A 21,635-nucleotide genomic window follows, 5' to 3' on the forward strand; every position below is an offset into this window, starting at 1 on the left:
GTTTATATCTCCAGTTTCCTAAATCACAAACCAGCTGTTCCTGTTTTTATCATTTCAGCAAAATATGGCCATCCATATGAAAATTAAACAGTCTGAAAAAGAGCTGGCATATCTGGAGAGAAAAGAAAGAGAGGTGAGCAAAGTGTGTGTATGAGAGTGGTGAGAGAAGGAGGGGAGCAAAGAGTGTGTATGAGAAGGGGAAGGAATAAACTGTAAGGCCGATGCAATAAAGTGCATTCAGCAAAACACACAGTTTTACTCACAGTGGTGCGCACAGTTTGTGCCTGTAAACATTACTGCGTATGCGGCAAGTAGTTCTACGCACACGAAATGTGCATGTAAAACTGTGCAGTCTGCTTAGTGCCCTTACATGGAAATCCCATGCAAATGAGGACATTAAACAGTACTTTCCAGTGCAGAGAGGTGTGTTGTACTAACAGATTTTCTTAGCACTGTAAACTTAACTCCTAGTCACGTACACCGAAACTGCCTATTTCTGCTGCTTCAGCTCTTCATGATCCCCAGCAGAGAGGGAGGGGGCTCAAGGTGAAGTTTCAAGGAAGGGAAACCAAATAATTTTTTTAAAAATCCACAAAAGCCATGCAGGATCAGGGCTGATTAGATATGCTGGATGACAATGAGGAGGGGTGCTCCAATGAATTCATCCGGTTTCTAGAGGCTGCACACATCCTCCCAGCAACTAAAGCCAGTCCCTTGGTGCCATACTTGTTTAAAATGTGCATTCAGCCTGAGAGGAATGCATATTTTCCAGCGGGACCCTTATTTTTAAAATCCTGATGCATTAGCATAGTATGAGCTTACTATATCAGGAGTTTAAAAAAAAAATTACCTGTGTGTTATGAAACTGCGCTGAATTTCAGCACCCACTTTTAATATATAGGCTACTGCTTTGGCGTGTGTGTCAGAAAAAGCTGAGAGAGGAAAACGTGTGTGACAGGGGAAAGGGATAACAGAGAATATGCAAGAGGGAGCAAAGCATGTTTAAGGGATGGAGATGGAAAGCAAATTATTTGTGTGAGAAATATAAAGGAGAGGAACAAAAAATGTGTGTGTGAGGGAGATGGCAATAGTGTGTGTTTGTGAACGAAAGGGAAGCAAAGAGTATGTAGGAAGGAAGGGAAGTAAAATGAGTGAGCAAAGAGCAAGTATTGGAGAGAGGGAGAGAGCCGTGTGTGGGAGGGGGATAAAAAGTGTGTGTGTGTGTGTGTTAGAGGGAGGGGAGGAAACTGTGTATGGGGATAAGCCAGGGTGTGCGTGTGAAGGACAGAGGAGCAAAAAGTGTGTGTATAAGAGGAAGGGAGTGATAAAGTGTGTGGGCTGTTTTATGCCTTCTTAATTGTGTGTAGCTCTTCCTATCTGTAGCATCTCCTCAGGTTCTATTCTAGAACACGTCTTGACAGTTAAGCATGCAGCAGTAGCCTATGTTTTTACCTCTACATTGTGTAAATATACCTAAATGCTCCTCAATTCCGTCTGACCAGAATCAAGTCCTGAACTGTTCCCAGCAGGCAAGCAGTACCATTAGTTACTCTGCTGTGTTTTGATATATTTATTTGTAGTATGCTGATCTAGCTAAAATCCAGCTTTCCTATCGTGTAGCAGATGGACTCAGGACCAATGGGTATAGTGTACTCCTGATAGCAGTTGAAGACTGAGTCAGATTTCAATCTGATGTCAGCACTACATATACCCGTGCAGGAAGCTGTGCTCTTCAGTATTTCTCTGTCTCCTTAGCAGTTTGGTACTCTACGCACGCTTGCACAGCGTTAGAAAATCCAAACCAAAGAAGAAAGAAAATTCCAAAATCTTACCTCTACAAGACGAGCCCCGCTCTCCTGCGGTGATACCTAAGGGTTCCTCCCCCAGTCTAGAATTCCTGAGGTGATTTCCGAGATCCCTCAGAGGGAAGCCTCGGTCCGGTAGCCGGTTCCCGGCGTGGACTTAGCCCCCAGGAACGAGAGTAGCTGAGAGGCAGCGGGTGAAATACCGAGCGCGGCGGTGAAGGTATTCCCCTCTCCCCCCGCAGCCGGAGACCGCCCGGCATGAGACCGGGAAGCGCCAAGACAAGTTAAGGTAAGGTAGAAAACTTTTCTTAAAGTCTCCGGTCTCCGAGGCTCAGTTAGCTGCACAGATCACCCTCTGGTGTCTGTCCCATCGGGTTGAACAGTCCTGTCCGGGCTAGACCCTGATTCAGTACGAGGGTCCTCCCACATGGAGACCCTCTGGGGGGACCGCCATCTTGCTCGTGTGGTTGCCAGCGCCATTTCCCCCCCTTGATCGCCGTATTGTCTGCACAACTGAGCCGTGCGCACAGTGGCGAACCGGGCGCATAAACTACTTGTGCGCACGCAGCGCATGCATCTGTGCCATGCGCACAGCAATGCGCACAAAGATGCCGGCGCACAGCGGCACGCTCAACGGTGCCAGGCGCACAAATTAAACCTGTGTGCACAGCGGCACTCGCATCTCTCTAGGCGCACTTAGCGGCCTGCACGCACAGCTTCGGCGCACCCGAAGTGCATATCTAAGCCGCCTGGCACGCACATATAGGCGCACGGACGAGTTTTGAACGACTCCACGTGCTCAAATCATGGCACCACAAGCCAAGAAAGCCAAGGGATAAGCCCTCTGCCCAGACTGCCACCTGAGAGCTGCGCAATACGAAGTGGCTTCTGCCCTGGGCCTGCAGTGCGAAGAGGTCCTAGGGGAACCGGGACAAGGCCCCCCTTGGCCAGTAGAGGAATCCGGCTCCACCAACAATAGTACCCCGGACCTCTCTATCTATGGCTCGGCCCCTTCTCAGTTGGGCCCCTCGGGGAACGCCACTGGGCTTAATATGAACCCAGGAACCTTTTCCTGGGTAGAATTCTTCAAAGGGCTGCAAACCTTTGTCCAGACACAATCTGTGCCACCGGTGACACAGCCACAGCCTCCACCAGAAGACCAAAACCACCTAGGCCCCTCTCGGCCTTCCCAAGACATGCCTCCACTGGACAAAAGCCTCCCCTTAGGGGACACGGACACCTAGGAGGAAGAGCCAGACTCCCTGGAGGAAGGGGAAATCCCTCCAGGAACGAAACCATACCGAACCATGATGCGTTTCTTCTCCAAAGACGAGTTATCAGATCTCGTTTCTCTGAGCCTGAAGACTCTGGCCATCCCAGGCACAAGCACCGCAGCGGAGCCAAAGACGAACCCTGTTTTGGTCGGGCTCCGTCAGGCCTCATGCCATTTCTCAGTGCTACAAGCCGTACAACAACTGATTGACCTGGAATGGAATGCTCCGGAGGCCAGTTTCAAAGGAGGATGGGCCCTAGAAGCCCTATATCCCCTGGAACCCTCAGCCAAAGAGCTCCTGGGGTTCCCCAAAGTGGACGCCATGGTCTGCGCTGTCACAAAGCGCACTACCATTCCAGTCGAAGGAGGAACTGCACTCAAGGATACCCAGGACAAACATCAGGAATCCATCCTTAAACAGTCATTTGATGTTGCAGCTATGTCCCTGCAGATCGCTGCCTGCTGCGCCGTGGTGACACGGGTCTGCTTGTCACTTTCCAGGGATGCAACCACGTCCGTCGAAACATTAGAACCAGCAATATCTTTCCTCACAGATGCAACCTCCGACCTGGTGCACACCTCAGCCAGGGGCATCTCATCCATAGTGGCAGCCAGAAGGCAATTCTACATGATTTAATATTAACCTCAGCAGTTGATTTCATATTACTTACTGAAACTTGGCTATATGAACATGATACTGTAACTTTAAACAATCTATGTCCCGATGGCTATATCCCAATTTCACAACCCCGCAGTGATCGCCGAGGAGGTGGCTTACTAGCAATAGTAAAATCCTCCCTAGCTCCAGTTAAAAAAGCCATCACCAAAATGGAAACAAGAATAGAAATTCTCTTAATCACAACCAATATTACAAATATCTGTTTGATTTATAGTCCTCCAGGAATCTTACACTCTCAAGAGTCTTTATTATTGGAAACACTAGCTACACTACCCTGCGACCTAAGCAATACAATCATTGCAGGTGACTTCAATTTACATTTCAACAAACCTCATCAAAACCCTGCTCAAACAAACTTAATCGACGCATTAAATGGACTAAACTTCTTTCCCCTATTGAACGAACCTACCCACAGACTAGGCAATACTTTAGACCAAATCTTTTACAACCGCTCTACTATTGAACTAAACTCACACATCACCTTAGTTCCCTGGTCTGACCACTATCTCATAAAAGCTACAGGAAAAATTAACACCTCTCATACAACTCTATCCACGCAACATAAACACAATTCAATATCACTGCGTCGAAAGAAAATATCCTCTTATTTCTTGACACCTTATTACCAATAATTAATCAAAATCCCCATACCAAAGTAACAGATATGCTGACCTTTTGGAATCACTCAATTACTGAATCTCTTGATCAAATAGCTCCCCTGAAACCACAAAAAACATCTGGGAAGAAATCTGCTATGTGGTATGATGACACAATAAAAACATCTAAAAGAAAACTCCGCAATCTCGAACGAAGATGGCTGAAAAACCCTCTTCCCATACGCAAACAAGAATATTACGCCTATTTACAAAAGTACAAAAAACAAATAATCAACACTAAGAAAGCATTTTACACCGCTAAAATCAAAGATGCCTATGGTAACCCGAAAATACTTTTTTCAATTGTAAATGACTTGACCACTATACAAAATACACCCTCAAATATTACAACCAATGAACACTGTGACAAAATTGCCACCTACTTCAGAAGCAAAACAGATGATATCTCTGCAGAATTCAACTCATTACCTATTCCAAACAATGCTTTCCTCAAATGATTCATACCTTCCCAGAATTCTCTTCAGTTGCTAACAAAACTATCATTAACATACTGTCAAAATCCAAACCTTCAAATAGTCCTTTTAATCCCTGTTCAGGTTTCTTACTCAGAGACTCCAGAGATCACTTAGCCCCCGCTATCACAAATCTAGTGAATGCCTCTGTATCCCAAGGAATTTTTCCCAACTCTTTAAAACAAACATCTGTTCTTCCCATTCCCAAAAAGAAAAAATCATGACCCCAAAGATTTAACTAACTATCGACCAATTGCCTCATTACCATCCATTGCAAAAATTATAGAATCTGTAGTCCTACACCAAATATCAGAATACCTCGAAGAAAACAATATATTACATAATAATCAACATGGTTTTAGAAAAGGTCACAGCACAGAATCCCTGTTAATATCATCTTTCGATTCAATCATCAGAGGCTTTGATTCCAATACTAATTATATACTGGTACTACTCGATATCTCAGCTGCGTTTGATACGCTAAACCCCACGACATCTTACTCTCTACACTATCTCAGATTGGCATTACAGATCTTGCATTACAATGGTTCTCTTCTTTTCTAACCAATCGTAAACAAAGAATCACCGTCGGTCCCTACTACTCTGACTGGTACTCTACCAAGACAGGAGTACCACAAGGCTCCGCACTTTCAGCTCTTCTATTCAATCTTTACTTACTACCTCTCTGCCGCTTGCTTGCTGGATTAGATCTTAACTTCAAAATTTATGCAGACGATATACAATTCATCATACCTTTCACTGATTCCTGGTCAAAAACTTTCTCTTTATTACATCTATACTTATCCACAATAAAAACATGGCTATCTCACAATAGACTCAAACTAAACACAAGTAAAACAGAATTAATTTACTTATCCACTGTACCTGACTCAGCTTTTCGCCCCCCTCCAACTTTCACTTTTCAGAACCAAATCATCAATATAAAACCTCATGCAAAAAATCTAGGTGTATATATCATGTATATATATTCCCGCAACCCCCCCCCCCCCCCCCCATGATTACTCAGCCCTGGATACTTAAGACACTGAAGATATAAGTTATAAGTTACAACGTTTTATTCTCTAAATGGTTTTGCAAAATGTTATTACCAATGTGATATGACAGGACATGAACGTCAGTATAGAAAAAGAATAAATAAATAAATATGTTCCTCACTAATGCTTCTTCCCATTACTCATGGTCTCATAGCACTGGGATAGATCTGTTGTAGAATCTATTGGGCATGTTGAGCTATTTAGAATCTTCCTGCTTTCTCTAATTTGTTTTTTCATTGAAAGGTGGAAGGTAAAGAACGGGGAAGTGAAAGGAAAGGGAAGTTTATGACTTTGGTTTCCCCTGAGAGGAAAAGACTGAAAAACACCAAAGATGCATCAGGGTAAGTAGACATTCCCCGCCCCCTTTATCCTAACCTGATTTTAGGAGGGAAGGCTCCATGCACCTGCTCTTGGGAAACCTCAGACACTGACGTACTGGTATCACAAGTGGGTAGCCTTACCCCAGTACTGCAACTGGAAGTCAAATACCCAAGGTGACTCTGTGTCTCAGGCTCTGCATAAGTGTGTGCATGAATGTGTGTGAATATCTCCATGTATGCGTGTCTATATGTGTAACAATTGTGTTTGTCTGCTCATATGCATGTCTCATGCATGTATGTCTGTGTGCTTTTATTTACATGCTTGCATGTCTGAGCATGTTTCTTCATGTATCATTATCAGATATAAAAGAGATGGTAATTCCTTTGTATAAGTCACTAAGAACCTTTCTTGAGTAATGTGTTCAGTTCTAGAAACAATTCCTTTTTAAGGACAGTTTAGAAAAGGCTACTAAAATATCAGGCCTATAATTCAAATCCCACACAGAGAGGCTTAAAATCCTCAAAATTATGCTTGCTAGAGGAAAGAAGGAAAAAGGAGAATATGATGGAAACATTACAACATAGACTTGAAGAAAGTGCATGAAGATGCAATTTTTTTTATAGAAAAAGAAATTCAAGGAAAAGGGGTCATAAAACTGAAGAGAAGAAATATGAGGAAATACTGTACTACTTTCCTGAGAGGGTAGTAAATGCTTGGAGTAGCCTACCAGCATAGATGGTAGAGGCCAATACTGTGACAAAATAGAAGCATACTTGGGATAAATACACAGAGCAGGGATAAGAACAGGCTTAAAAGGTTTGAGCAGGGGTCGGGAACCTATGGCTCGCGAGCCAGATGTGGCTCTTTTGATGGCTGCATCTGGCTCGCAGACAAATCTTTAATAAAAAAGTAAAAATCTTAACAAAAAACCCCACCCTCCTGACGCCCCCCAAGATCTGCCAAAAGTCCCTGGAGGTCCAGCGGGGGTCCAGGAGCGGTCCGGGAGCGATCTCCTGGACTTGGGCTGTCGGCAGCCATTAGTCAAAATGGCGCCGACGGCCCTTTGCCCTCACTATGTCACTGGGGTCGACCAATGGCGGTGGTAGCCCCTGTGACATAGTAAGGGCAAAGGGCTGTCGGCTGCCAGTAATCAAAATGGCGTCGACGGACCTTTGCCCTCACTATGTCACAGGGGCTACCGCCACCATTGGTCTACCCCAGTGACATAGTGAGGGCAAAGGGCCGTCGGCGCCATTTTGACTACTGGCAACCGACAGCCCAAGTCCAGGAGATCGCTCCCGGACCACTCCTGGACCCCCGCTGGACCACCAGGGACTTTTGGCAGGTCTTGGGGAGGTTAGGAGGGTGGGGGGTTGTAGTAAATTAATTTTGGAGGTCTTGGGGGGCGTCAGGAGGGTGGGGGTTTTTGTTAGATTTTTACTTTTTTATTAAAGATTTGTCTGCGAGCCCTGGACCCCCGCTGGACCACCAGGGACTTTTGGCAGGTCTTGGGGGGGGGGGGGGTCAGGAGGGTGGGGGGTTGTAGTAAATTAATTTGGTAGGTCTTGTATGGCTCTCATGGAATTACATTTTAAAATATGTGACATTCATGGCTCTCTCAGCCAAAAAGGTTCCCGACCCCTGCTATAGGGTGTGGCTTAGAGTTGGTTTCAGTATGAGAGCATGTATGCTTATCTGTCCAGAATGGTAGGGAACCAAAGAGTGAAGACAGCAAAACTAACTTGCATTAAGGGAGTGATATTACGATTCATAACTAAAGTGTTTTGCAATCCAAAATCAAAATATGAAATAATTCATCAAAAAGAGGATGGTCTTTTTGATGGATTATTTCATTTTTGGATTTTGAAACACTTTAGTTGTATATTGATTTTGAAATGCTTTTGGTATGTTTATTAAAATTGATTTTGATTATTAAGATGAAAAGGTAGATTTTTACTCATGGTTATTTTTGATATTTTTTTTGTTTAATATATTTATTGAGCGAGTAATATATGCAAAGTCCATTGAACAGAAATGTAAAACCAGAACATCTTCAATTGAACAGTTTTACAATGAGCAATAGTAAAATTTAACTCACTGTTTTAAAACACAACATATATACCACAGTCACACCACAGAGAAGAAAATGCAGTTTGAATATATAACATAAACGCCTGTTTATACCACATTTTTAACCTCTTCCCATATTTGAAAATAGCCTTTTAGAGACTGCAAAATTTTCTGCCCCTTAAGATCTTTCTCTCTTACATTATGCTTAACTTGAGAATTTATCATTTCCACTTTCCATTGTTGAAAGACAGGTATTTCATCATTATGCCACAATGCAAGTATAACATTTTTTTGCTAAAGTAAGACTCCTAAAAATGTTGTAGTTCCAGCAGGTAAAACATTAGATCTGTCAAAAAGATAGATACATTTTGCCATTCCGCTCAATATGCTGTCTCAACAAACATTCAATGAACCCATGAATTCTTCACCAAAATGCCTATAGTTTGTGACACTCTAAGATGTTCCAAACAATATAGCCCCCCTCCCTCCAGGTTTGAAAAATGAATTTATTCATTTCTAATGGAAAATCTGGATTTCCCACCAAGAAAATAAATGGCAATACAGCTCGAGGCCAATGCAAAAATGCTCTCTACCATGCCCAAATCTTCCTTAAGGGCAGGAAACCAAAAATTCCAAGCCCCTAAAGCAAAAACTCTCTCTTCTTAGGGAAGTGGAGAATATTGACCAGATGAGAGAGCAAAATCTGTTCCTCCAGAAAGCAAATTTATGGTGCAATTAAACCCAATTCTGAATGTGACATAATATAGAGGCCACATTATAAATATGGAGATCCAATAAGGCTAATTCGCCTTGTTTTTTTGTCCCTGATTTGGGGTGTCAAAGCCTATTCTGTCGCACTTATTGCGCCAAAGAAAAGATACTATAGAACTAAACGATTGGACCTCTGTTTTTTTTAATCCAGATAGGTACCATCTGTATATAGTGCAATAGTTTTGGTAGGATCACCATTTTAACCACTGCACACCTCACCATAAAGGACAAGGGATAAGATCTCCATTTGTTAAATAAAGTTTTAATAGACTCAAAAACATATGTTCTGGGTATATAACTCCTCCACAGTTTGAGTCAACCAGATGCCCAAGCAACACATAGAATCAGCACAATCTGAGTGGAAATGGTTACCTCCAGCTCTCCTTCATTGTGAGATCCAGAGGGAAAGCCTAAAATTTCCCATAATTTATTTTCAATCCCGAAAAGACACCAAAATGATTAATTTCTTGAATCTTTTTTTTTTTTTTTTTTTTTTTAACATTCGGCAGGATCCCAATTTGTATTCCTTTGAAAGCCTCTAGGGTATTTAATTTAATGGCTAAGGGTTCTAACTTTACAACATACAATAAGAGTGACAATGGACATCCTTGTCTAGTTCCTCTGCATAATTTGAACTTATTGAACAGGTTCCCATTGATTGATATTTGTGCTGTGGGGGTAGCATAAAGTAGCTGAACCCAGCTCAAAAACTGATCGCCAATCCCAAATTTATCAAAACCCACCACATGTAGGTCCACTCTTTGTGATCAAAGGCCTTCTCAGACTAAGATGAGCAACATAGCCTCTTTTGCCTTGGGATCCCCAATTTACAGAGCAAGAATAGCTTTAAAAAGATTTGAGAGAGAATGCCACCCATTGATGAAATCCATCTGATCTGGAGAAAATATAGACCAAATTACCCCATTTAATATGTGGGCCAGTAGTTTAATGTCTTAATTTAGAAGGGATATGAGTCTGTAAGATTCCTTAAGTAATGGATTTTTTTCCAGGCTTAGGAAGTAGTACCACTGTAGCAAAATTATGGCCAGGTTCAAAACGACCCATTTCCTGAGCTCATGATAGCATACTGTTAAGCAGTTGAATAATTTGATCATCAAAAATTTTATAAAATTCTAGCTGAAACCCATCCAGAACTGGAGCTTTCCCCAGTTCGAGTTACGTGATTGCAAAATAAAGCTCACTATCCAAAATTGGGGCTTTTAAAGCTGCATGCTGAGCCTCTGATAATTGGAGGCTTTTCATGTTTGAAAAAAAAAAACCACCTTATTGCATTCTAGGGGGAGAAGTGGTTATATATAGCCTTTTGGAAAAAATTCAGATGAGTTTAGAATTTCTGTATTTATGGTGGTGCCATTTTGTTATAAATGGGTCACAATAGTCTTTGATCTCAATTGTCTCAGTAAATTGGACAAAAGCTTACCATATTTGTTGCTCCACTGATTTCATTTATATTGGAAATATAACAAATTATCTAATTCCCTACAAATTTCCCTCATTTCTTGTCTGATCTGGGGAGTAAGTTCTTGAACATGTATGTGCTTTAGGTGTATTAATCTAAGAGTGAGCTCAAGGATATTCTTAGTTTTGTTTTTTCCTTTTCCCTGTTTGAAGGACAGCTTGTGCTGCATTCCAGTAAATTAGTGCATCAAAATCAGGTGTACGGTTAGTGAGCTGATACTTATTCCATTTATTTTTTTAAAATTCTCTATTGTGATAAAGTAGGGATGACATCCTCCACGCAGGGGGTATATTCCCCTCATCAGTAAACTGAAGCTAGAGAGATAACAGAGTGATCCGAGTAGGCTACCTCTATCACTTCACAATTTTTAATTAAACCAATTTTCAGAAATCAATAGGTAATCTAATCTGGAATAAATATATACGGTTGAATAAAATGGGTACTCCTGATTTTTTTGATGTAGGACTCTCCATGAATCTACCAGATGAAGTTCTTGGACTAAGAAAGAGATTCCAATATCCACTTGGTTTTTCTTGGGAGTTTTGGACGGTCTGCAATGTATTATAGGGTTTTCCGTAACATTAAAATCTCCCCCCATTATAATCATATAGTCAAACAATGCTACTATTTTGGGAGCCAGATTCGAAAAACAAAATTGAGAGTATTGATTAGGGGCATATAAATTTACTAAGATCATGTTTTTGCCGTAAAGAATACCAAGAACAATAATATATCTACAACTGAGATCTGTCATCTGCAGCTCTATTTCAAAAGGTAGATTCTTATTTATTTATTTATTTATGGTTTTTATATACTGATCTTCTTACATTATATGTAAATCAAATCGGTTTACAGAGAACAGTTGAATAAGCTTGCTTGTGGGCAATTACATATAACAAAGAACTTTTTTTGAGTAACATATTGTATAACTTTTTTGGATAACATTTAAACATAAGAGCAAAAATATACATGGCAAAAACATAAACATAAGAGCAAAATATACATGGCACAACAAAGTCTTATATGTCTAAATCTTAATGTTTTAGATTGAGCTTTTCTAAATAGCATTTAAAGAAGAAATAAATAGCCAAAAAAGACAATGTCTAAAATATGGTATTATGGAATATAATATGAATATAATACTTATGAATCAGTATAGCTACCCCTCTTTGTCTAGCAGAAAATGAAGATGAAAAACATTGCCCCACCCACACTCTATACAGCTTACCATGCTCAACCTCATCCATATGGGTTTTCTGAAGAAAGGCAATATTTGCTCTCCTTTTGTGGACCTCCATTAGAACTATTTCCCTTTTGCTGGGAGAACGAAGCCAGTCCACATTAAGAGAACAGGAAATGTACCTGGGCCATTATAACTCAAATGAACTTACATAAACAATGAAATTTTGGTCTCATTGTGCAAGGAGACTCCCCAGACTAACTCCCTCACACCACATATAAGAATCAAGCCATCATTAACCAATAGTGATTCAGATTTATTTATTTATTTATTTAGATTTTTTTTCTATACCGGCATTCGTGAAAATGTCACATCAAGCCGGTTTACAATAAACAATGGGGTGATAACCGTAACAGAGAACGAGATAATATGTACTAAATGTTATGTTAAATGATTATGTTAAATGTTATGTTAAATGATTCCAACATACTAGCAGCCTTCTGATCATCACTCCACAACACACATTCATTCCTTCACATTTCCTCATTCCCCTTCTTCAGCTCGATCAGCATACCCAACCTCTACTATGTTGCAAAATAGGTAAGTTCTAATAACCATGGTAACACTCTCATATCCTCAGACATGAGCAGGAACAAGGAAAGACCCAATCCTTGAGAGTTTTCCTTTTCTCAGTTCCAAGATTCACTTCCCTGCTCGAGCCTCAGCATCTCCCAGGGCCAGCGATAATATTAACTGGTTGTTAGGTCCTGTTGGAATAGTGTACATGTGAAGTAAAAACTGTCTATGCCAGAGATATCTACAGAGGAGCAGGTCTCACATGTTGTCAGTCATGCAGGCTCCTCTGTTTACCCTGTTGCCACTGGTGTGATGAAAGAGACAATCTCAAGGAGGGCCAAATTATAGGGCAATAATCTCCATAATATGTGACTAATACTGTTGCACCCTCAGTTCAGTTATCACCCAGTTCTCATCATTACAGACCTTTTCACCTACAGGGATGAAGTTCAATTTGAAAACTGGAAAGAACAGATAAATCGTTCCATAAGAGTTAAGATCTATTATCTGGAGCTATCAGTATCCACCTTGCTTCCCACTAGCTTCTACAGCTGCTTCATAAAGGTTTCCCCCTCAACTCTCGAGGTGATTATTTTGGTCACACTCTTGTGAAATATACAGAGGTGAGCTGGAAACTGCAGAGAGAACCTGATTCCCTTCTTAAACAACTGCGGGGAATATGGTGTCCATTCCCGCTGAGACGCCATGAACTTTGCTGAGTAGTAAGGGAAGATTAAGAGCTTGTGGCTTTCATATTTTAATTTGCCGAGTTTTCTATATGCAGTGAGAATTCTCAAGTTATCTATGTAGTTTAAGTACTAAATGTTAGTTGTGGCCTGTCATTGTTTTGACTGGCTGGCCCCAACCGATGGGCTCTTTCCACCAGAATTGGTGTATCTGCCACACTCATGCCGAGAGCTTCCGGGAGCCAGTTTTTGCAGAATTTAAACAGGCCATCCAGTTGAAGAGCTTCAGGTGCTCCTATTCAGGTACATTTTACAAGGAGTGCATGTGCACCCATAAACGCATGTTTGGGCACGCGAGCAAAAATATGCTTAATTTTGTATCATGCGTGCAAACACACGTATATCATTTTAAAAATCCCTACTGCGTGTATGTGTGTTTTACTCATGTACTCACAAGTGACCATGGAGAGGGAGAGAGAAAGAGTCTCTGTTAGAGAGACAATCTGACACTGAATATATCTCCCACTGTAAGAGGTGCACTTTCAAATCAGGGAGCGTTGGGGGGTAGTGTTACAAGGGTCTACAGCCCCTTGTGCCTTAGGCAGATCAATGTAACACTGCACCCCCCCCCCCAAACCCACTCTCTATTGAAAGTGCCCCTCTTACAGTGGGAGATATTATAGAGTGTCATATTGTCTCTCTAACAGAGGCTCTTTCTCTCCCCCTTCCCCTCCTTGGTGTTCAGGACCCCTCTGGCTCAAAATCTCCAGACTTGTCTCATAATGCCCATGCTCCGCCCCTTTTCTGCCTCCTTATTCTTGACGTGCGCACAGGTATGTACATACATACTTCCCTTCTTAAAATTCACGTTGCTCACATGCAGCCCACATATGCATGATGGGGCCATTTTTGTGCAAGCAAACACTTTAAAATCTCCCTGAATATGCGGAGGTTATTGTGCTGACTTCTATTTCCAGCTCATTGAACTTTTCTTCCAGGAGTTTGGATTTAGCCTGCATTTCTGTTGTTATTTAAACCATCTATTCTGTCATCGTGCACTGCCACATATTCGTATATGCCAATTATAGATGAGTTATAATTTTCCAGCTTATCACATAACCGATGATTGTAGCTTCTGAAGCTGGTTCATAACTGCAGCCATCACTGCCCGTGTAAGCTCTCTAAATATTGCTTCCGAGATTCCTTATAGGCCTACTTCTGCCACCATTTTGTCCTTGGGAGCGGGTGCAGTTTTATCTGTTCCTAATTGGTTAAATCTACTAATCATTTTGTTTAGCTTTTTAATGACAAAATTTTCTTGTACTCTTCTTACAAAAAATACTATTATAAAGTGCCAGCACATGTTTTTAATGCATATTTTGCCTAAAAGTCGCCGCTCCAAGAGGAGAGGGAGCAGAGGCAACTTTTCAGGGTAATAGCATCACTGGAATTCTTTTTGACATTTAATGTACTTTTAAAACCATATTACTTTCCTGTGATATTACAGTTCACAGCTGGTGTAGATATCCTTAGCTAGAGAAGTACAGGCAGAGACAACTGGGTGGCCAAATGGTTCTTTTCTGCTGTCATTTACTAAATATTTTATACTTGCTGCTGTGTTTTTATGCATGTTAAAAGGCCTAACACAAGATCCATGGAGCTCTTCTCATTACTGATGGTCAGGCCTTGCTAAAGAGGCCCTCAAGCTCATGTGGTTCTTTGGCTTGATGACAGGACCAAAGGTCAGGACAAATCTCAGACTCCTCACTGGAGTCATGGCAAGGGCATCCTGTGCGAATTTCAGCACCATCCTTGTTGAATAAGAGTTGAATGTTTTGAAGCAGAAAAAATGTCTTCTGTTTTTTGGGCTTGAAATTTGATCGCTCCGATCGTTCTAACGCTGGCATCTATTCAGTCATCCTCCTGGTCGGACAAAGCTGAGCCAGTCACCGAAGTGTTAGCGGCAGCAATTGAATGGTGGTGGTAATTGTTTAAGCATTTCCTAAGAGGCTGAACTGCTATATGGAGACAAACCACTAGCAATACACATAATAGCCCCTGAAGCAGCTCAAAGAGCGAAACTCGGCCTGAGTCGGGCTTTTTATGATGTTTTGTGCAGAATAAAGAACTCCTGGTGTTCACTGATCCTCTTTTCTTGGTCACTATTGTAAGGTAAGATCAGGCCTGAAGGCCATTTATTTTTTATTTTTTATTTATTTAAGGTTTTTATATACCGGCAATCATGAGGACATATCTTGCTGGTTTACATGAAACGGGGTGCATTAAATACATCAAACTAAAACTGTGGTGATCGAAGGAAACAGTTACAATTAACAAGGGTCACAGAACTTGGAGAAGAAGGAAGAGATAGGAAAGAATAACTGGTTAGACAAAATACACCCTGCCATAGGGCAGGGTGCACGATAGCAGACGATCCGAGGACCATAACGCATGGTGCAAGAAGGCCTGGAGGCCGCAAGGAAAGGAGAAAAAGAAGGCCCAGAGGCCACAAGGCAAGAAACAGTGGCTAGGTCAAAGAGCCAAGGGTGACTCCATGAAGAGGCAAGGGTGAAGTGGTATGGCTGGGCTTCAAAGAGTTGGAGCTTGGGTGTGATGCGGTCAGTGAGGAGAAGTTTGGCAAGGCTGGAGGTCAAGCTCACTGAGGACTTATGGAGCAGAGACTGAAAGACTGAGTCAGGAGGCCATTGAGGAGATGGCTTAGATAGCTCTAAACAGAGCTCACAGGAGGGCAAGCAGCATAGTAGTCAGAAACAGGGTACAATGTGGCTGCACAGCAGACAAAATTACAACACAGGGTAGGGTTTTTGACTGAAACCAGAGGAAATAGCCAGAATCCCAGTCTTTGATTCAGAAGATTTCCCTGGGGAAAAGAGGTTGAGGTTTTTGTAAAATATTGAACCATTCTACTTTGATAGCAGGGTCCTCTGCTATCAAAACATTAGACAGTTAAAAGTTGGAAACCTCCCTCGTGCGGGCCAGAACGATCAAACCTGTCCTACCAAAGCAGAGAAGATGGAAATTTTACTCTAGATACATTCATGTCCCCAAAATGACTGAAGTTATTACAATTCATCCTAATCCTAAGGGCCTTGAACAACTTCCTGAAAAGGGAGAAGAAGATGAGTAACCTGGATTCCATTATCAGCTTTCTGAACAAGGGAGACTGGCTATGTTCTCTAGATCTGAAGGAAAGGAGTCTTTCACCATATTAAAGGCACAGGTTATTTCTCAAATTTATACTAAAGAAACAGCACTTCTAGTATCATGTACTGTCTTTTAGCCTAGCTTCAGCACCACAGCTATTTATGAAATGTCTTGCACTCAGTATGGCATATCTGTGTGGACTGGAATTTCTTGTTTCCTTACTTGAACAATTGGCTGATCAAGAGCACATTTCAAGCAGGGACAGATAAATACATATAGATAACCATCTGGTTGTTGGAAGAGCTCAAAGACTTCAAACTGACCTTGGGATAACCTTTGCAAATTCTTTCTCAACAAATTGTCCTTACAAACAGATCATCAAACCTGGCCTGGGGAGCTCTCCTAGAAAGAATTCATACCTAAGGCCCCTGTCCCTTTAGTGTAAGATGTTACACATCAACCTTCTGGCATTAAAGGCAATCCTAAACTCTGTAAAGACTTTCAGAAATCAGGTGGTCATCAAAATTCTCCTTGCTATACCCTTGTAAGTAAATTCCAGAAAAGTGACAAGAAGGTCATTGCCGTAACTGTTTGGGGCTACCCCATGAAGAAAAAGCCTTGACCACAAAAACAAATTACTTAAAAGTCTTATGACTTTAAATGGCAGGTGTGAGAGCAGTAACCTGGATTCCTTCTCTTGCCCTACACAAAAACTGCTTGAATACATCATGTTGATGATCCTGCAATAAATGAATCAATTCCAGTTCAAAGTATATGCAGGGGTTTATTCAAAGATATTTAAGCAATTTAAGAACTTATTAAAAACCCATCTTTTTACAGAAGCATTTCAATGACACTACATTCTTTTCTCCTCTCCAGTTGATATTTTTTTTTTGCCTCGCAGCTAATTTGTATATACCATTTGCTCCGATCTGTATAATTTTGTCATTGTATTGTTTGTTGCTTTTTATGAAAGTTTTTATTGTACCCTGCCCTGAACTTTGGAGGGGCGGGTAATAAATCCTTTAAATAAAATATTTAAGCAGAACCAAAATAGCAACTTGACAGGTTAAGACTAAGATATAGAATGGGCTGAATTCTTCTGAATATGGGCCCCATAGACGTCTGATTTATTTGTACAATTTTTCACTTATGTTCTGTTCCCTGATTGGTTCAGTGTTTTGTGTGTGTTTGTAGCCTGACTCTTCCTTCTGGATTGGTTCAGCAGGAGCTCAGCCCCTAGTACTCAACCGTTTCCTGTGCTGGTCTCCTGGCCAATGATCACTCTAAGGTGTGCGCATGCTGCAGTCCTGACCATGCAAACAACAATGCCATCACTGATTCAGGACTTAGCAAGGAGGAGTGGCGGAAGCCCTTCTTGCGACTACTGACTATTGTGTACAGTTTGTGCCAGACTGCAAGCATTTTCAAAATTCACAGGCAAGCACTTCCTGTGAGAGAAATTTCCTAGTAGTCAGCCTTTCTGCACATTGCATTTTATCAGCCTGGAAGTGCTTGATTTTGAGTATTATCCTCTAAACTAATTTATGTCTGCTGTCTGCTTGTTGGATTGCTGCCTCCTGAGCCATTGCCGAGTACATTGGAACAAACCCCATCCCTAGTGGGTGACATAAACAAATTTTTCCCACCACCTTCATTAAGAGAGAGCCTGCCAAAGGGCCCGTTCGGGAGTGCTAAGAATACTCTATTCTGGTTCATCTCTGAGTTGATTCAGGATAGGCAGAACCTTCACAAGTTAGAAAGGAGATAGCAGTCAGCCTAATATTGATAGTTGTGATTTATATCCCAGGGGATTAAGACTATAAAAAGCATATTTATCAAGTTAGAAAATGGTACTTTATGAATCTCATTAAGAATTATCCTACACAGTGATAAAGTTAATTCAACTCCAATTATAGAAACATAGAAATGACAGCAGAAAAGGACCAACAGTTCATTCAGTCTGCCCAGCAAGCTTATGGTAGTCTGCTGCGCCGTCCAAGTCACACTCATACTTAATCAGTTTCCCAGACCAACAGTGTCAGGGCCCTTGTTGGTGGTTGTTTCAGTCCAATTCCTCGTTACCTCCTGCCATTGGAGTTGCATCAGGAGGTTCAGGCTTATTGGTTAAAGGTAGTAACAGCCACAACAGTAAGCTACCCCCATGCTTATTTGTTTTCCCTGACCGCAAAATTCAATGTCCTTGTTGTTTGCTGTCTGAATCTAATTCCCCTTTTCCTCTTATTCCCCTGCCATTGAAGCAGAGCGCACTGATGCTTATTGGTTAAGGGTAGTAACCGCCACACCAGCAAGTTACCCCCATGTATTCTTTTCTTCATTTCATCCTATAGCCTTTATCCCATGCCCCTTTGAAATCTTTCGCCATTTTTGCTTTCACCTCCTCCTCCGGAAGGGCATTCCAGGCATCCACTACCCTCTCCACAAAGAAATATTTCCTGATGTTCGTTCTGAGTCATCGTCTCTAGAGTTTCATTTTGTGACCCCCTAGTTCTACTGATTTCTTTCCATTGAAGGTTTGTTGATTGTGCATCATTAAAACCTTTCATGTATCTGCAGGTCTGTATCATATCTCCCCTGCACCTCCTCACTTCCAGGGTAACATGTTTAGGTCCTTCATCCTCTCCTCATAAGATTTGATGGAGACCCTCCACCATTTTCGTCACTCTTCTCTAGACTGCCTCCATTCTGTCTCTGTCCCTTTTGCGATACGGCCTCAAGAACTGAACACAATACTCCAGGTGAGGCCTCACCAAGGACCTGTACAAGGGAATTATCACCACATTGCATTGCCCTCTTTAGATCACTAGACACAATCACCCCAAAGTCCCTCTCTTGCTTCGTGCACAACAGCCCTTCACCTTCCATCACATGCAGCTGTTTTGGATTACCACACCCCAGATGCATGACTCTGCACTGGCATTGAATCCCAGCTGCCATATCTTCAGCCATTGTTCAAGCTTCCTTAAATCGCTTCTCATTCTCTCTACTCCTTCCGGCATATCCACTTTGTTGCAGATCTTAGTATCATCCGCAAACAGACAAACTTTACCTTCTAACCCTTCCGCAATGTCATTCTCAGATATTGAACAAGAGGGTCCAACAATCAGATTTGTCTGACAGGACCTTCTCCTGGTGAATCCACGCTACCTTGGGTCCAGCAATCCTCCTGACTGTAGATAGTTCACAATCCTTTCCTTCAGCAGAGCCTCAATTAATTTTCCCACCACAGTGGTGAGGCTAACCAGCCTGTAGTTTTCAGCCTCCTCTCTGCTTCCACTCTTGTGAAGCAGGACCACCACCACTCTTCTCCAATCACTCAGCGCCACTCCGGTTTCCAGGGATCTATTGAACAGGTCATGCAGCAGACCTGCCAGGATATCTCAGAACTCCTTCCGTATCTTGGGATGAACATCATCAGGTCCCATGACTTTGTCCACTTTCAGTTTTCCTAGCTCTTCCCATACATTATCTTCTGTAAACAGAGTTTTGTCTACTCCACCCCCATGCACAGTCTTGTTAACTAGTGTTGGTCCTTCTCCATGGTCTTCTTTAGTAAACACCAAACTGAAGTATTCTGCTATTTCTTCGTCTCTCTCCACACATTGATCCTTGTCACCTTTCAGTTTCATTGATTAGTTTAAAAGTAAGGTATTTAAACTGCTGGCTTCTATCCCTGATAATAATGAGATAGAGGTTAGAGCCAGTGTGGCAGATACTTCCTCAACTTGGTCTCAGTTTCTACTTTATTTCTTTCAGAGAACCAAGTTTTGATCCCACAACATACCAGTAGCTCTACCAAGTGTAAATTAGACCCATGTCCATTCTGAATTATTCAGGGGCTCCAGGATATTTCTTATAGCATTATAACTTAACTTATTAATAATTTTATTAGAGGAAGGATGTGTTCCTGAGATACTGAAACAGGCAACGATTAGTCCAGTACAAAAACATTCTGCTCTTTTTGGCATATATAGTTTTTAAATATCAGCCTGTATCTAATCTACCATCTCTTACCAAGGTTCTAGAGAAGTGTGTTCTACGCAAATTAGAGACTTATCTTGAAGAGCATAGTATTTTACATTCTTATCAGTTTGGTTTTAGAGAACTGTTAATGTTGTTGCTTTTAGATAAGTTTATCCTGTTAGATGGATAAAGAAAATTCGGTCATTCTGATTCAAGTACATCACCAGACACTAATAGAACATAGAAGTGACGGCAGAAGAAGACCAAACGGCCCATCTAGTCTGCCCAGCAAGCTTTCACACCTATTTTGTTTCATACTTATCTGTTACTCTGACCGCTGAGGTCAGGGCCCTTATTTGTAACTTTTTGGTTCCAATTCCCTTCCACCCCCACCAAAGATGCAGACAGCAGTGCTGGAGCTACATCTAAGTGAAGTATCTAGCTAATTGGTTTGGGGTAGTAACTGCTTACTACTCCCACGCTTGTTTACCCTGCCTGTGCAATTCAGTCCTCATTGGTTGTCTGACTATAAATCCTCTTTACTTCATTCCCCCTGCCATTGAAGCAGTGAGCTGCGCTGGATATGTATTCCAAGTGAAGTATCAGGCTTAATTGATTTGAGGTAGTAACCGCTGTAACAAGCAAGCTACACCCATGCTTATTTGTTTACCCAGACTATGTAATTCCTTCCTTGTTGGTTGTTCTCTAAATATAAATCATCTTTACGTCATTTCCCCCTGCCGTTGAAGCAGAGAGCTATGCTGGATATGTATTCCAAGTGAAGTATCAGGCTTATTTGGTTTGGGGTAGTAACCGTCGTAACAAGCAAGCTACTCCCCTGCTTTTTTGTGGATGCAAATCCTTTTTTCCACATTTCCTCTTGCTGTTGAAGCATAGAGCAATGTTGGAGTCGCATTAACTGTGTGTATGTTTATTGAATAAGGATATTAATCTCCAGGTAGTAGCCGTCATTCCCGCAAGCAAGTCACCCCCATGCCTCTTCTCTTCATTCACATCCTCTAGACTTTATGGATCCATAGTGTTTATCCCACGCCCCTTTGAAATCCTTCACAGTTTTGGTCTTCACCACTTCCTCCGGAAGGGCATTCCAGGCATCCACCACCCTCTCCGTGAAGAAATACTTCCTGACATCTCCGTGAAGAAATACTTCCTGACATCTTCAATCAGTTTGTATTAATGCCATAGGTTTAGCATGGTTCACTTCATTTTTGAGCAAGTTTGTACTGGAGACAAAGGTTCTACCTGAAAAGTTTTAAATTCCAGAGTACTGCAGGGATCTACTTTATGTAGCATCTATCTCCAGCCTCTCGGTAAGGTCTGTGCAACACTAGAAGTATCCAGTTTGCTGTAACAGGATGGTAGTTTGCCTGTCGATGTATTGGCTGCTTGTTTTAAGCAGTATAACAATTGGATGGCAGAGAATAAAATGGTACTAAATAT

The 21,635-nt window shown here is 41.7% G+C and overlaps 1 protein-coding gene across 5 annotated transcripts in view; it reads left to right on the top strand.

The window, feature by feature from the left end:
- The window catches only part of RBM6 (RNA binding motif protein 6), a 483,691-nt gene that overhangs the window by 430,430 nt on the left and 31,626 nt on the right, over window positions 1-21,635 (top strand). For all 5 annotated transcript variants that reach the window (XM_029599637.1, XM_029599633.1, XM_029599634.1 and 2 more), the window contains exons 20-21: window positions 59-133; window positions 6,185-6,282. In XM_029599637.1, the coding sequence (XP_029455497.1) occupies window positions 59-133; window positions 6,185-6,282 (173 nt within the window). The remainder of the gene's footprint in view (window positions 1-58; window positions 134-6,184; window positions 6,283-21,635) is intronic.

Source organism: Rhinatrema bivittatum, chromosome 4 (assembly GCF_901001135.1).
Source record: "Rhinatrema bivittatum chromosome 4, aRhiBiv1.1, whole genome shotgun sequence".
Taxonomy (NCBI): Eukaryota; Metazoa; Chordata; class Amphibia; order Gymnophiona; family Rhinatrematidae; genus Rhinatrema; species Rhinatrema bivittatum.